The 14659-nt window shown below is 42.7% G+C and overlaps 1 protein-coding gene across 2 annotated transcripts in view; it reads right to left on the reverse strand.

Annotated features, from left to right (window-relative positions):
- The window catches only part of VPS13B (vacuolar protein sorting 13 homolog B), a 1018523-nt gene that overhangs the window by 247018 nt on the left and 756846 nt on the right, over nucleotides 1-14659 (reverse strand). For both annotated transcript variants that reach the window (XM_038744561.1, XM_038744562.1), the window contains exon 34: nucleotides 9389-9526. In XM_038744561.1, the coding sequence (XP_038600489.1) occupies nucleotides 9389-9526 (138 nt within the window). The remainder of the gene's footprint in view (nucleotides 1-9388; nucleotides 9527-14659) is intronic.

The following is a 14659-nucleotide window of genomic DNA, read 5'->3' on the forward strand; positions in this document are numbered from 1 at the left end:
TAGAACCCAGGTCCCTTTGGCTCCCAGGCCTGTGGCCTATCCACTAAGTTATGAGCCTCCCCTGTAGGCTGTAAGGTTGTTGTGGGTGGGGAATGCATCGGTTTATTGTTGTATTGTACTCTCCCAAGCACTTAGCACAGTGCTCTGCACATAGTAAGAGCTAAATAAATGAATGAATGAATGCTGCTTCTCTGTACACCTGTATACTTAGGCTTATCGGTCTCCTCCAGTCCTTTACAAGGAATTCCTCTATGACTAGGGCACTTGCTTCTGTGGACTGAAAACTCAGGAGTGTGGCTCCACCAGCCAGACGGCCACTGGGGCTTTCCAAACACAGAATTTTGTGATTTCTGGATTGAGTAAAGAAGTGACAAAAGCCTTTTTTCTTCCCTTTCCTTGCCTACCACCATCATCTCAACCCCAGCACTACTTTGAAGTGCCTTCTCTTCTTTCGACTTTCCCATTAGGCTTCCTATCTCCTCCCAGAGCATCCTTGGGGAAGCAGTGTGGCTCAGTGGAAAAGAGCACGGGCTTTGCAATCACAGGTCATGGGTTCAAATCCCGGCTCTGCCAATTATCAGCTGTGTGACTTTGGGCAAGTCACTTCTCTGTGCCTCAGTTACCTCATCTGTAAAATGAGGACTAAGACTGCCAGCCCCCCATGGGACAACCTGATCACCTTGTAACCTCCCCAGCGCTTAGAACAGTGCTTTGCACATAGTAAGCACTTAATAAATGCCATTATTATTATTATTATTATTATTATCCTTCCTCAGCTCAAATGCAGAGAAATGAATTGGTATCAGAAGGCTTGCACTGTAATTGCACTTCTTCCAATAATTTGCTAAAGCAGCATATCACAGGGGAAAGTGTGCGTGATTAGGAGTCAGAAGACCTGTGTTCTAATCCTGGTTGTGCCATTCGCCTGGTGTGTAACCTTGCTCTGTGCCTCAGTTTTCTCATCTAAAAAAATGGGGATTGAATACCTGTTCTCCTTTCCCCTTCTCCCTGTGTCTGATATGACTCTCCTGTTCCCATCTCGCCATACTTAGAACATTGCTTGGTACACAGTAAGTGCTGAACGAATATCATCATCATCATTATTATTATTATTATTAAGTGATCTTTCTCAATCAATGGTATTTATTGAGTTCTCACTCTGTGGCAGAGCATTTGGGCACATACAACAGAATTGGTAGACTCAGCCCAATGCCAAGAACTATACAAAGCTCTGGGGTAGATAACTTCACAGCTAAGTGGAAGGGAAAACAGATACTTCATCAGTCTTGCGGATGAGCAATATAAAGTACACGGAAGTGAATGAAGTGACTTGCACAAGGTCACAGAGCCGGCAAATGACAGAGACCGGATCGGAACCCAGGCCTCCTGATTCCCAGGCCCATGCCCTTTCTACGGCTTCTCCGCGGTTCCATGGATATTAGCACTGAGAATGCTCTTTTACATTAACGGTTCCTGTTAAACTCAGATTATTTTCCCCCAGCTTTTTTATTTAGGTTTCATTTTTCTTTAGGATTGACGTTATCGAGCTGCTTGATCTCTCCATGAAGAGGAGATGAGAGAGCTATCCTTACATTTCCCACATCGCAAATGTTCCAGAGAGTTCCGCAGAGCCTGTTAACCACCTCTAAGGGCATAATGTTTTCCCAGTCTCCACTCCGGTTTGTCTCGCCACAGCAGGAGTCACACAACCACTTGGCTGCTGTGACTCTTCTTTTTGCTGTTCGGGGAGCAGCTGGGCCTGACTCAATCCTTTAATTCAAGATTTTCCTCTCTCAGAGGAGGTGAAAAATTGCTGATGGATGAATGGGGGTGGGTGAAGCAATTCATTTACTTCTCTGGCCCTCTCCTTGTACAAGATGATTTTTTTTAAAGGGGCACGACTTAAAGAAGCAGCATGACTCAGTGGAAAGAGCACAGGCTTTGGAGTCAGAGGTCATGGGTTCAAATCTTAGCTCTGCCAATTAGCTGTGTGACTTTGGGCAAGTCACTTAACTTCTCTGTGCCTCAGTTACCTCATCTGTAAAATGGGGATTAAAGACTGTGAGCCCCCCGTGGGACAATCTGATCACCTTGTAACCTCCCCAGTGCTTAGAACAGTGCTTTGCACATAGTAAGCGCTTAAGAAATGCCATTATTATTATTATTATCCCAAATACTATCCTAGTCATTATCTGATGGTTCAAAAGAGGTCCCTTTAGACGGTGACACTGTTTGTGAGGTAAAAACGAATAGTTCACTGGGATCCCGCAGTAAGTAATATTATAGTGAGGGATGATATTTTAAATGTGATTGCTAAAAATTGGTTTATACACTCAGTGGCATTTATTGAGAGCTTACTGTGTGCACAGCACTGCACTAGATACTTAGGAGAGTTGGTAGATACATTCCCTGCCCACAACAAGCTTACAGTCTAGAGGGGCAGAAACAGAAGTTTATACAGAAGTAGAAATCATTTACTTCTCTACTTCGAAGGAAGTTGTGAATACTAATAATGCCTTGCATTGGCATAGCACTTTTCCCCCATAATTCTTCTTGTCTTTGAAGCCCACAACCACGGTGTGATCATTGATGTCTGGCTCCTTTCCAATTCTACTGTTCAATCAGTTGTTCAAGTCTATCGGGATTTCCTCACCATTCTCTTCATCCAAGCAGCCATCACCTGGTCCTATCACAGCCTGACTTTTGACCACCTTACTGGTCTCCCCTTATGTAACCTCCCCTCTCCAGTTCATCCTCCACTCTACTGCCTTGATCACTTTCCAGTACGTCTTTCGTAGTTCTCAAAGACCTTCAGTGGCTACCCATCCCTCTTTGCATTAAGCAGAAACTCCTGACAATTGGTTTGAAGGGATTCCATCAACTCTCTTTTCCTACTACACCCCAGCTTGTTCTTCCCAAGCTCGCCTTCTCGATTTGCCCAGTTCTTGACTCTTCTGCGCCTGACCTCTGACCCATTCCCTCTCTCCTGCTTAGCATGCCTTCCTCTTCAAATAATAATAATAATAAAATAATAATAATAATAATAATAGCATTTATTAAGCGCTTACTATGTGCAAAGCACTGTTCTAAGCGCTGTGGAGGTTACAAGGTGATCAGGTTGTTCCATGTGGGGCTCACAGTCTTCATCCCCATTTTACAGATGGGTAACTGAGGCCCAGAGAAGTGAAGTGACTTGCCCAAAGTCACACAGCTGGCAATTGGTGGAGCTGCCAGGACTCGTTTCTCGTTACCTCGAAAGCCTTTCTGAAATCCTCACCTCCTCCAAGAGGCTTTCCTTGATTAATTTTCTTACCCCTTGATCACTTCCAGCCAACTTATCTCATCATTTTTGCACCAGCTCAGCACTCACACATTCATAGAGAGTGATTAATTCTGTACGTATCAATGTACACATTCTACCTATAAATAATAATAATAATAATAATGGCATTTATTAAACACTTACTATGTGAAAACACTGTTTTAAACACTCGGGAGGTTACAAGGTGATCAAGTTGTCCACGGGGGGCTCACAGTCTTAATCCCCATTTTACAGATGAGGGAACTGAGGCACCGAGAAGTTAAGTGACTTGCCCAAAGTCACAAAGCAGACATGTGGCAGAGCCTGGATTTGAACCCATGACCTCTGACTCCAAAGCCCGTGCTCTTTCCACTGAGCCATGCTCCTTCTCAGATGATTTTGTGTGTCTCCCCCATTAAGCTGTATGCCCTACAAGAGGAGCAGCAGCATCCTGAATGTCTGCTGTGCTCTTTCGAGTGCTTACTACAGTGCTCTGCACACAGAAGGTGGTGAGTAAATACTACTAATTCATTGATTTTATTTTCAAAGCACTTTCCAATCAATTATCCCCTTTATTCCTCACAACATCCCTGTGACGTATGGATGGTTTAAACAAGTGTGGGAGAATTAATTAACAAACTCAAAAATAGCAGTCAAACTCAAAAATAGCTTAGAATGGGTGAGTGGCACAGCAATTTTGGCTCAGTGGAAAGAGCACGGGCTTTGGAGTCAAAGGTCGTAGGTTCAAATCCCGGCTCCGCCAACTGTCAGCTGTGTGACTTTGGGCGAGTCACTTAACTTCTCTGTACCTCAGTTACCTCATCTGTAAAATGGGGATTAAAACTATGAGCACCCCATGGGACAGCCTTGTAATCTCCCCAGCACTTAGAACAGTGCTTTGCACATAGTAGGCGCTTACTAGTAAGTGCATCATTATTATTATTATGTATACGTTGTACACATGCACACACACACACACACACACACACACACACACACACACACACACACAAAGTTGCCCTTGCATTAGAAGAAACCACTGAAGGCAAAATTCACCTATGAGTGTGTATGTGGTTGAAAAGGCCAATTGAGGATCCACAGCAGTGCCAACTGGACATACAAACAGCCCTGTCCTTGGTTACGATCTCTACTTAACGTTTGCAGTGCCCGGCGTTCTTTTCTCTTTTGCCTTCTCACCTTCTTTCTGCGAGAAGCTTTTGTTTAAACAAGAGCCGCTGCCTTCTCGACGGCAGTGAGGCACGCCGGTCGCTCCTCAGCAACTGACTCCCTGCTTCAGCCGGGACGCGGCGCTGACAGAAGCTAAAATGCCTCCTCTACCCTCCAAGCTTTAAGTTTCACCATTTCGGCTCCAAGAGGGTAAAGTAGAGATCGTCGCTGTAGAGATTTTCAACTCAGTACACCGCACCCACAACCCCGCCGGTTTACTGCAATGTAGGCTGTCGACTTCACAGAGGCCAGACAAAATCATGCGGAGGGTTCAGTGCTACTTACTGAACGGAACTAATGCACTGATGGGTCAGTGCATTCTTACTAGAAATACAAAATTAAGCATATGAGCTTCTCATGGTGACCTATTCCCAGTTCTCTATGTTCTGTCCCTGGTTTTGCCCTCACAGTCTTACTGGCTTTTCTCTGGCCTCAGACATTCCAAAAGGGTCCCCCACTCTTCTTCCTCTATGCCATAGAAGCAGCGTAGTGTAGTGGACAGAGCATGTGTCTGGGAATCAGAAGGTCACGGGTTCTAATCCCAGCTCTGCCACTTGTCTGCTGCGTGGCCTTGGGTAAGTCACTTCACTTCTCTGTGCCTCAGTTCCCTCATCTGTAAAACAGGGATTTGAGACTATGCGCCTCATGAAGTTTTAGACTGTGAGCCCACTGTTGGGTAGGGACTGTCTCTATGTGTTGCCAGCTTGTACTTCCCAAGCGCTTAGTACAGTGCTCTGCACATAGTAAGCGCTCAATAAACACGATTGATGATGATGAAGGACAGGGACTATAGCCAACCCGATTTGCTGGTATCCATCCCAGTGCCTGGTACATAGTAAGTGCGTAACAAATACCATAATTAGTTATTAATTACTATTGTATTTATACCCATCTTCAGTACTTTTGCAGATGGATGCATTCCGTTCTCTATTCTGATTACTGCCTGCGTAGATATTTTTACACATTTTAGAGAAACAGCATGGTGTAATGGATAGAGCACAGCCCTGGGAGTCAGGTGGTCACGGGTTCTAATTCATTCACTCATTCAATCGTATTTATTGAGCGCTTACTGTGTGCAGAGCACTGTACTAAGCGCTTGGGAAGTACAAGTTGGCAACATATAGAGACGGTCCCTACCCAACAGTGGGCTCACAGTCTAGCTCTGCCACTTGTCTTCTGTGTGACCTTGGGCAAGTAACTTAACTTCTCTGAGCCTCAGTTATCTCATCTGTAAAATGGGGATTGTCCCCACATGGGACAGGGACTGTGTCCAATCCGATTTACCTGTATCCATCCCAGCGCTTAGTACAGTGCCTGGCACATAGGAAGCACTTAAATACCACTATTATTATTATTATTATTGTTGTTGTTATGTCTGTCTCCCCCATTAGAGTATAAGCTCCTTGTGGACAGGGAATATGTTACTTCTCTGAAGGCACTCAATAAATACTACTACTAATATAAATACTACACTGAAAGGAACATAACTACGTCCTTTCACATATGTTTTGTAGAATAATAATGATGGTATTTAAGTTCTTACTATGTGCCAAGCACTGTTCTAAGCACTGGGGGACACAAGGTAATCAGGTTGTCCCAAATGGGGCTCACAGTTTTAATTCCCATTTTACAGATGGGGTAACTGAGGCACAGAGAATTTAAGTGACTTGCCCAAAGTCACACAGCTGACAAGCGGTGGAGTCGGGATTAGAACCCATGTCCTCTAACTCCCAAGCCAGTGCTCTTGCCACTGAGCCATGATATATACATATGCACATAACTATCTAATACAAGTTCAAATGAAAAACATAACAGATATAAATTACAAAAACAATTAAGCCACAAGAGGTTTAAAACAAAACTATAATAAACTACTAAATAATTGCCACATTTTTCTTCGTCTTCTTATTTACATGTCATTTCATGGCTTTACTGTCAGCGGTTTAAATATTTACTTGCAAAAAAACAATGAAAGAAACTACCAGAGAGAGCTCAAATGTTTTTGCAAATGACCCTGAGTTAATTAGGAAAATCTGCACTCTTCCCAGCTTCCCCTCTCGCATGTCAGGTCTCATTAAATCAAAAGATTCTCATTTCAAAGCTAACAAATATCATGCTTAACAAAACTGTCGAACTGGGCTAAAGTGGGCCCTTTTCTAGGTAGATGCATGATGTCATGCTAAGCAGCCCACAGCTGAACTCGTAAGAAGGATAAATGACTTTTCAATATAATACGTATCAGATCTAATGCTAATTCCCGCTCTCTCTCTGGGCCCACTGTACTGGGAACAGGTGACGCTGCTTTCAATTACAGAGGGCTAGCATGCCAGTGTGAGGCCTGGATTAGTTCACCTTCTCATTGGGAATTTGCCTTGGTTGGGAATGGATTTATTATGGCTTCACACATGGAAAGAGCTCATGTCAGCTGAGGGCAGTGACACATCATATGATTCAAATTAACCTGCTGCGGACGGTTCTGCTGTGCTGAGATTGTGTATTGAAATGACGACATTTTTAAAGCAGCTTGAAAGAAACCAGAATTGCTGAAGTGTGATGGTTCCAATTTGTTCCAACTAATCTATCACCTGCTGGAGATATTATTCCAGTGGGTTTCTGGTAGCTGCTATTTTCCAGGTTTCTCAAACCACTGACCTGGCTAATGGGTTCGCTCGTTGCTTTTGGAGAAAGGGAGGAGGGACGGGGGATGTTTCTTAATGTACAACCTTGAGGGCCCAACTTTCACTTCAATATGCTGTACAGAGGACTAAGAAGAAAGAACGGAACTGAAGAAAATATCATGAACTTTCTTTCACTCTTCAATAGCTAATGCTGAAAGGCAGCATCCTTTTTGCTTCATTTGGGAAAAAGACTCCCTGGAAAATCGATCCAGATAATTAAATTTGAAAGTTACTACATCCACAGTTTTTCAGTGAAAAACTAAATTTTAAAAATGGCCCCTACTCTATATTACTTGCATTTCCAAATATAATTATGGTTTTAGGCAGAACTATTGCAAGGCGGGAAAGGTTTCAAAAGACAAACTTGCAATCCAAGATGCCTCCTCTGATACTTTAAAAAAATTAGATGAGAACATTAGTATCAAAATGTTTAGCGCTTCAATTAAGATTGCATTGTATGCATGATTCAAATTTAAATTTTCACTCACCACACTTTTTACGTTAAAAAGAATTACATGGAATTAGCGTTTGAGAGAAAATTTAAGTCTTGGTGAAATGATCTAAAGATATTGTAGGCAGATGGTTCAACAAATATTTCAGTTAAAGGGATATAGCACTTTAAAAGGTATAAACTGTTCATTTCTATTGTGAGTTTAAAATATTTTTTCTTTATCTTCTGGGCTGACTTCCATAGTCTCACAAACAAATGAATCTAGACCGTAAACTCTTGAGGGTAAGGAATGTATCTGTTTATTGTTATATTGTGCTCTCCCAAGCGCTTAGTATGGTGCTCTGCCCACAGTAAGTGCTCAATAAATACAATAATGAATGAAATATCATTCATTCAGTCATATTTATTGAGCACTTACTGTGGGCAGAGCACCGTACTAAGCGCTTGGGAAGTACAAGTTGGCAACATATAGACTGTGAGCCTTTGTTGGGTACGGACCATCTCTATATGTTGCCAACTTGTACTTCCCAAGCACTTAATACGGTGCTCTGCCCACAGTAAGCGCTCAATAAATACGATTGATTGATTGATTGATTAGAAGGGGGAGACAGATAGACCTGTTCCCTACCCACAATGAGCTCACAGTCCAAAGGACTCCAGGAACAAAAGACATAGTTTCTGCCCTCAATATAATGTGGGGAGGAAGGCAGGCATACATGATTCCAAATAGTGGGAGCAGGGGGAAGAACGAGGATATATATGGCAATAAACCATATGAATACCCTCCTAGTTAGACTATAGGCCCCATGTGGGACAGGGACTGTATCCACCTTGATTCACTTGTATCTACCCCAGTGCTTAGTACAGGGCCTGGCACATGGTAAGCCCTCAACAAATACCGTAATTAAAATAATAACAATTATTATTACTAAATAGAATACATAGGCCCCCTAGACTGTAAGCTTGTTGTGGGCAGGGAATGTGTCTACCAACTCTGTTATGTTGTACTCTCCCAAGCTCTGACGTCATAAGCTACACATAATAAGCACTCAATAAATACAATTGATTTGTTAATCAATTGATTAACAATCAATTGATTGATAGCTTACTAAACCGAGAGGCTTCAAAAAACTACACTTACTACTATTAATAATAACAGTGATGGCATTTGTTGAGCGCTTACTATGTGCCAAACACTCTTCTAAGCGCTGGGGTAGATACAAGGTAATCAGTTGTCCCCTGTGGGGCTTACAGTCTTCATCCCCATTTTACAGATGAGGCAACTGAGGCACAGAGAAGTTAAGTGACTTGCCCAAGGTCACACAGCAGGCAAGTGGCAGAGCCGGGATTAGAACCCATGACCTCTGACTCCCAAGCCCGGGCTCTTTCCACTAAGCCACGCTGCTTCCCTTCTAGAAAGGCAGCAAGCTTTACCCTTTTCACTAATAATAATATAATAATAATAATTATATAACAATATATAATGTATTATATTATATTAGTTTATTTTATAATATACAATATATTATAATATATAATATAATAATATATAATAATAATTATTATTGTATTTGTTATGCACTTACTGTGTGCCAGCCACTAAGCACTGGGGTGGATTCAAGCAAATCAGGGTAAAGACATATATTACAGTATATAAACATAGAGGCATTGTAATATAAAGTAAATATAAAGTCAGTATTCATATATTCACATTAAAAATATACTTCCTACCTGGTCCATTGAGAAAGTCTTTAATTTGCAGTATAACAAGTGGAGGAGGAATGCCACTTTTGGTATCTACTTCTCCAGATACTGTCTGTAACCAAATCCTGCTGTAATCAAGAGCTTCGGGCAAAATCTTCCCCGGATCTGAAGGGACGAGATTACAATCACACCAATTAATGACGTTCTAAACATCTGATTTTTAGCATACACTTTTAATTTAAGAAACAGAAGAAACCAAGCAAGGCAGGCAAATATACACCCTGCCCGAACTTCCACACGTTTGCGTACATGGAGGGGATCCAGGAACAAAGCATTGCTTAGAGGTTGGTGAGCACCAGATCATTAATTCCAGGCATAGTGGAGGAGACATTTCAAGGGCTGGTAATCTCTTTTCTCTGAAGAATGACAGCTCCTTCAATTTTCAAACCTGCTCCCCACTTCACGCAAACCTTGAAAACCTTGAAAAAAAAACTGAAAACCTAGTATCCTTTCCCCTACTATGTCTGGCACCTATAGGTGGCTATTAATATTATTACTGTGGTATTTGTTAAGTATTCCTTACGTGTCAAGCACTGTTCTATAAGCTGGTTGAACTGTGAATTGCTAATCTAACTGCATTTAATTACCACAAAGCAATGTGTTTGATTGTAAAATCAAGACGGACACTGAAGAAACAAGACTGAGAAGCACGGCTCGAGTCGATCTAAAAATGGAAAATGTATTTCCTTTTCAACAAACTCTTCTTTAATCTGTGTTTCCAACTATCATATTTAATGTTCAAAAAGTGTATTTCTTTAGTCAGGGCTGGAAGGAAATCAGAACCCAAAAGCCAACCTTTGCAAAATCCTAAAACAGAAGAATACACGTGCTCGAAGATGCAATGGACTACTACCTCTTAAAAGATATTTGATCTGCTTGGGAGTTTCACTGACATAGCAATCACTTTTTAGTACTAGGCTTTTGAAGTTCACTTCAGTAGCTTTTCCATCAATCCTATTTAATAGTAAAATATACTCTATCCCTTAATAGCCATAATTATGAATAAGACATTAGGCTCAAATGTCTGCGCACAATGCTGGGTATTTTTTTAAAAAATATGTATGTTGCCAACTTGTACTTCCCAAGTGCTTAGTACAGTGCTCTGCACACAGTAAGCGCTCAATAAATACAACTGAATGAATGAAAAAAAATACAATTTTTGGTTATTGATGATGTTAAATACTACTAAATTTGCTTTTTAATCCTTGGAAGTTTGTTGCAATAGCTCTAGGTGAAAGTGACTCCCATTTTGGCATACCCTTTTTTAAAAAGAGCTTCACAATTTAATTATTCACAGTTTATGTTCAGTTTTGATATTGTTTCTCACTGTGTTTTAACGGACTTGATGTCAGTTTTATAGAGATGTTCATTACATAAAGCTCCCTTATTCCATTTGAGTTAATTTGAAATGTGCTAATTTCATTCTAGGTTTTATGATGGGGTTGCTTACAAAAACAGCATTTACCTATAGTACACTAGATCTGCCATATGGCTGTGCAAGATCACTGTCAATTGTGAAATGTTTCTTAATGTACAACCTGTGGGCCCAACTTTCACTTTCACTGGCCTAGAGGATGGAATAGTAATATCGGCCCCAACCCGAGTGAGTCGGAAATAATTTGGAACTCTCACTTGGGTACAGTGTTAAGCAGCTGGTCAGCAAGTTAACCACATTTGCTAAGGAAACTTATTCAGTCCCTAAATAGACAGCAGGACCAATTCAACTTTGCCGACTCAGAAATGAGTCACTGGGCCCACGCTGGAATGGATGCTGGAAGATGCTGGAAGAGAGGAGAACTTCTCTGAATCACACACCCACCTTTGGCCGTAACACTGTTTACCAAATTCAAAGTTCAGGGGCTATCGCTAAGACCGTCCTGTTGGCCAGGGCACTCTTTGTCTCAGGTCCCTCTTCTCCACACTGTGCCTGGCCAGAGATTTTGCGGACCCTCCCACCCGAAGTTGTTTCTGAAAGGGATAATGCAGGAGGAGGCTGTACTGTGCTACTGGCTGCTTCCTGACATGGGGCCAGCTTTTCACTGTGGGTGTGGAGACCAAGAGGAGGCAGGGGTTTTAGCGATGGAGCAAGCAGACTGGTTCTTGGGAATGGTAGACAGGTTTGAAGAGCTAACCGGTTAGCTGAAAGATCCAAGTTTGAGTCTCTTTCCATCAGTCTTCAGTCTTGTAGGAGGCTTGGGATGAATGAGGGCAAAAGCTCAGCCTCCAAATACAACTGATTAATTGATTGATAGCTTACTAAACCAAGAGGCTTCAAAAAACTACACTTTCTATTCTATACAAGCTCAATAAATACGATTGAATGAATGAATCCCTTATGTTGCCCTTATCCTGCTTTGTGACACTGGATAAGTCATGTAACCCAGCAGACAAGTGACATCACAAGGGATGCTTTCTGTGCCTCAGTTTCCTCATCTAAGCAATGGGGATTAAATAACTGTCCTCTCTCCTACTTAGACTGTGAGCCCCATGTGGGATTCACTCATTCATTCAATTGCAACATTTTCTCCATACTCCTCCTGCTCTTCTCCTTCACCCCTTTATATTTTTGGCCCCTAGCCTCGTCCACTCTGCTCTAGGCTCCCCAAAACCTAAGTTCATTCCCACCTCTACCCTCTGAGCCATAATCCAACCCCACCCCTGGAACCTGCAACTGCCTCAAATCCACTTTCTTCTCCTTCCTAAGTGGCTCCCTCACAGGTCAGGCTATCTATTTACGTGAACGTTTATCTCCCCATCCAGACTGTGAGATCCTTGTGGGTAGAGAACACGTCTACCAGTTCTGTTGTATTGTATTCTTCCAAGTACTTGGTATAGTGCTCTGTGCAGAGCAAGTGCTCAATAAATATTCATTCATTCAATCGCATTTATTGAGTGATTACTGTGTGCAGAGCACCGTACTAAGTGCTTGGGAGAATGCAACATAACAATAAACAGATATATCCCCTGCCCACAGTGAGCTTACAGTCAATTGATTGTTTGAAGACCAAAGTGTGTGTATGTGGGGTAATGAAGGGGGAGAGTGGGGGAAGAGGCTGATGGGGAAGGGGCAGAGGAAAAGAAGGAGGGGATAGTAGCAATCCCCTACCATACCTTACCATCCTGGTCTCATCTCTGCTGACCCCCGGATTTGGGGAATCCCAAGTGGTGTTGGACTGCAAGGGAACAGCATGGCAGCAGGAAAAGGGATGGGCTGGACAGGTTGGGATAAGTTTCCACAGAAAAGTGGGTGAGGCAGGTTTGGGGTTTTGGGGGTGATGCCACAAAGCTGGGGGAAGTAAGGGGAAAGCAGAATCTGAGGGTCAGTGCCGGCAGGGGGAAGGAGACTGTAAGCCCGTTGTTGGGTAGGGACCATCTCTATATGTTGCCAACTTGTACTTCCCAAGCACTTAGTACAGTGCTCTGCACACAGTAAGTGCTCAATAAATATAACTGAATGAATGAATGAATGAGTACACATGTCTGGTGGTTCCTTCTCTCTGGGCTGCTGGGACTTAACAATAATAATAATAATCATGATGATAATAATTACAATAATAATAACTGTGGTTTTTTGTTTTTTGTTAAGTGCTTATTATGTGCCAGGCACTGTACTAAGCAAAGGGGTGGATCCAAGTAAATCAGGTTGAACAGAGTCCCTGTCCTGCATGGGGCTCACAGTCTTAATCCCCATTTTACATATGAGGTAACTGAGGCACAGAGAAGTGAAGTGACTTGCCCAAGGTCACTCAGCAGAGTTGCACTGCTGGCCCCCAGAGGCCACTCAAATCAAATCAATGGCATTTACTGAACGCTTACTGTGAGCAGAGCAGTGTACTGAGCGCTTGGAGAGTACAATGCAACGGAGTTGGTAGACGGGTTCTCAGACCTACATGGCAGACACTTCACTGCTGGCCCTACCCAATCTGAAGCATGGCAGGGGGCTGTGCACAAAATACCTCCAGAAGTTTACAACCCCAGAGGAAAGCAGCTACTGTGGGTTTTTTTTCCTTTTGTTTCTTATAAACAGAGGCTAAACTTCGTTAACCTGCCCCATCTGGAGCACTGGACTGTGTGGGGACTTCAGCCTGATCCACACTGGGGATTGGAAAATCAACCCGTCAATCATTGGTATTTACTGTATACTTCTTGTGTGCAGAGTACTGTACTAAGCCCTTGGGAGAGTGATAATAATAGTAATTATGGCATTTGTTAAGCACTTTCTATGTGCCAGGCACTGGACTAAGCACTGGAAGCGCTCAATAAATACGATTGAATGAATGAATGAATGGAGTGGATCCAAGCAAACTGAGTTGGACACAGGCCCTGTTCCTCAAAGGGTTCAAAAATCCTTATTTTACAGATAAGGTAACTGAGGCGCAAAAAAGTGGCAGAGCCGGGATTAGAACCTATGACCTTCTGACTCCAGGCCTGTGCTCTATTCACTATGTCACACTGCTTCTTCAGTACCAGAGTTGGTAGATAAGTTCCTGCCCACAACGAGCTTACGCTCTGCAAGGGGAGACGGGCATTAATGTATATAAATTACAGACATGTCCGTAAGTATTGTGGGGCTGATGGAGGGGTGACTAAAGGGTGAATAAACTAAGGGGGTGTGAGAGCTGGCCCCACATGCAGAGCATCCCTTTCCACAGAACTTGACCTCTTGAGAGTTAAAGCACAAGCCAAACTCCTGTCGATGGAGCCGCTGGGCTGCTTCTCAACTATCCAGGGGTTCAAGCTGGGCCATGGCCCCTCCCATAAGCAGTAATAATTGCTATGGAACCATTTATTTTGTTAATGATGTGCATTTAGCTGTAATTCTATTTGTTCTGACGACTTGACACCTGTCTACGTGTTTTGTTTTGTTGTCTGTCTCGCCCTTGTAGACTGTGAGCCCGTTGTTGGGTAGGGATCGTCTCTATGTGTTGCCAACTTGTACTTCCCAAGCGCTTAGTACAGTGCTCTGCACACAGTAAGCACTCAATAAATACAATTGAGTGAATGAATAATAATAATCGCATTTATTAAATGCTTACTGTGTGCAAAGCACTGTTCTAAGCACTGGGGAAGATACAAGGTGATCAGGTTGTCCCACAGGGGGCTCATAGTCTTAATCCCCATTTTACAGACGAGGTAACTAAGGCCCAGAGACGTTAAGTGACTTGCCCAAAGTCACACAGCTGCCAAGTGGCGGAGCCGGGATTTGAACCCATGACCTCTGACTCCAAAGCCGGTGTT

The sequence above is a fragment of the Tachyglossus aculeatus genome, chromosome 4 (genome assembly GCF_015852505.1).
Source record: "Tachyglossus aculeatus isolate mTacAcu1 chromosome 4, mTacAcu1.pri, whole genome shotgun sequence".
Lineage (NCBI taxonomy): Eukaryota > Metazoa > Chordata > Mammalia > Monotremata > Tachyglossidae > Tachyglossus > Tachyglossus aculeatus.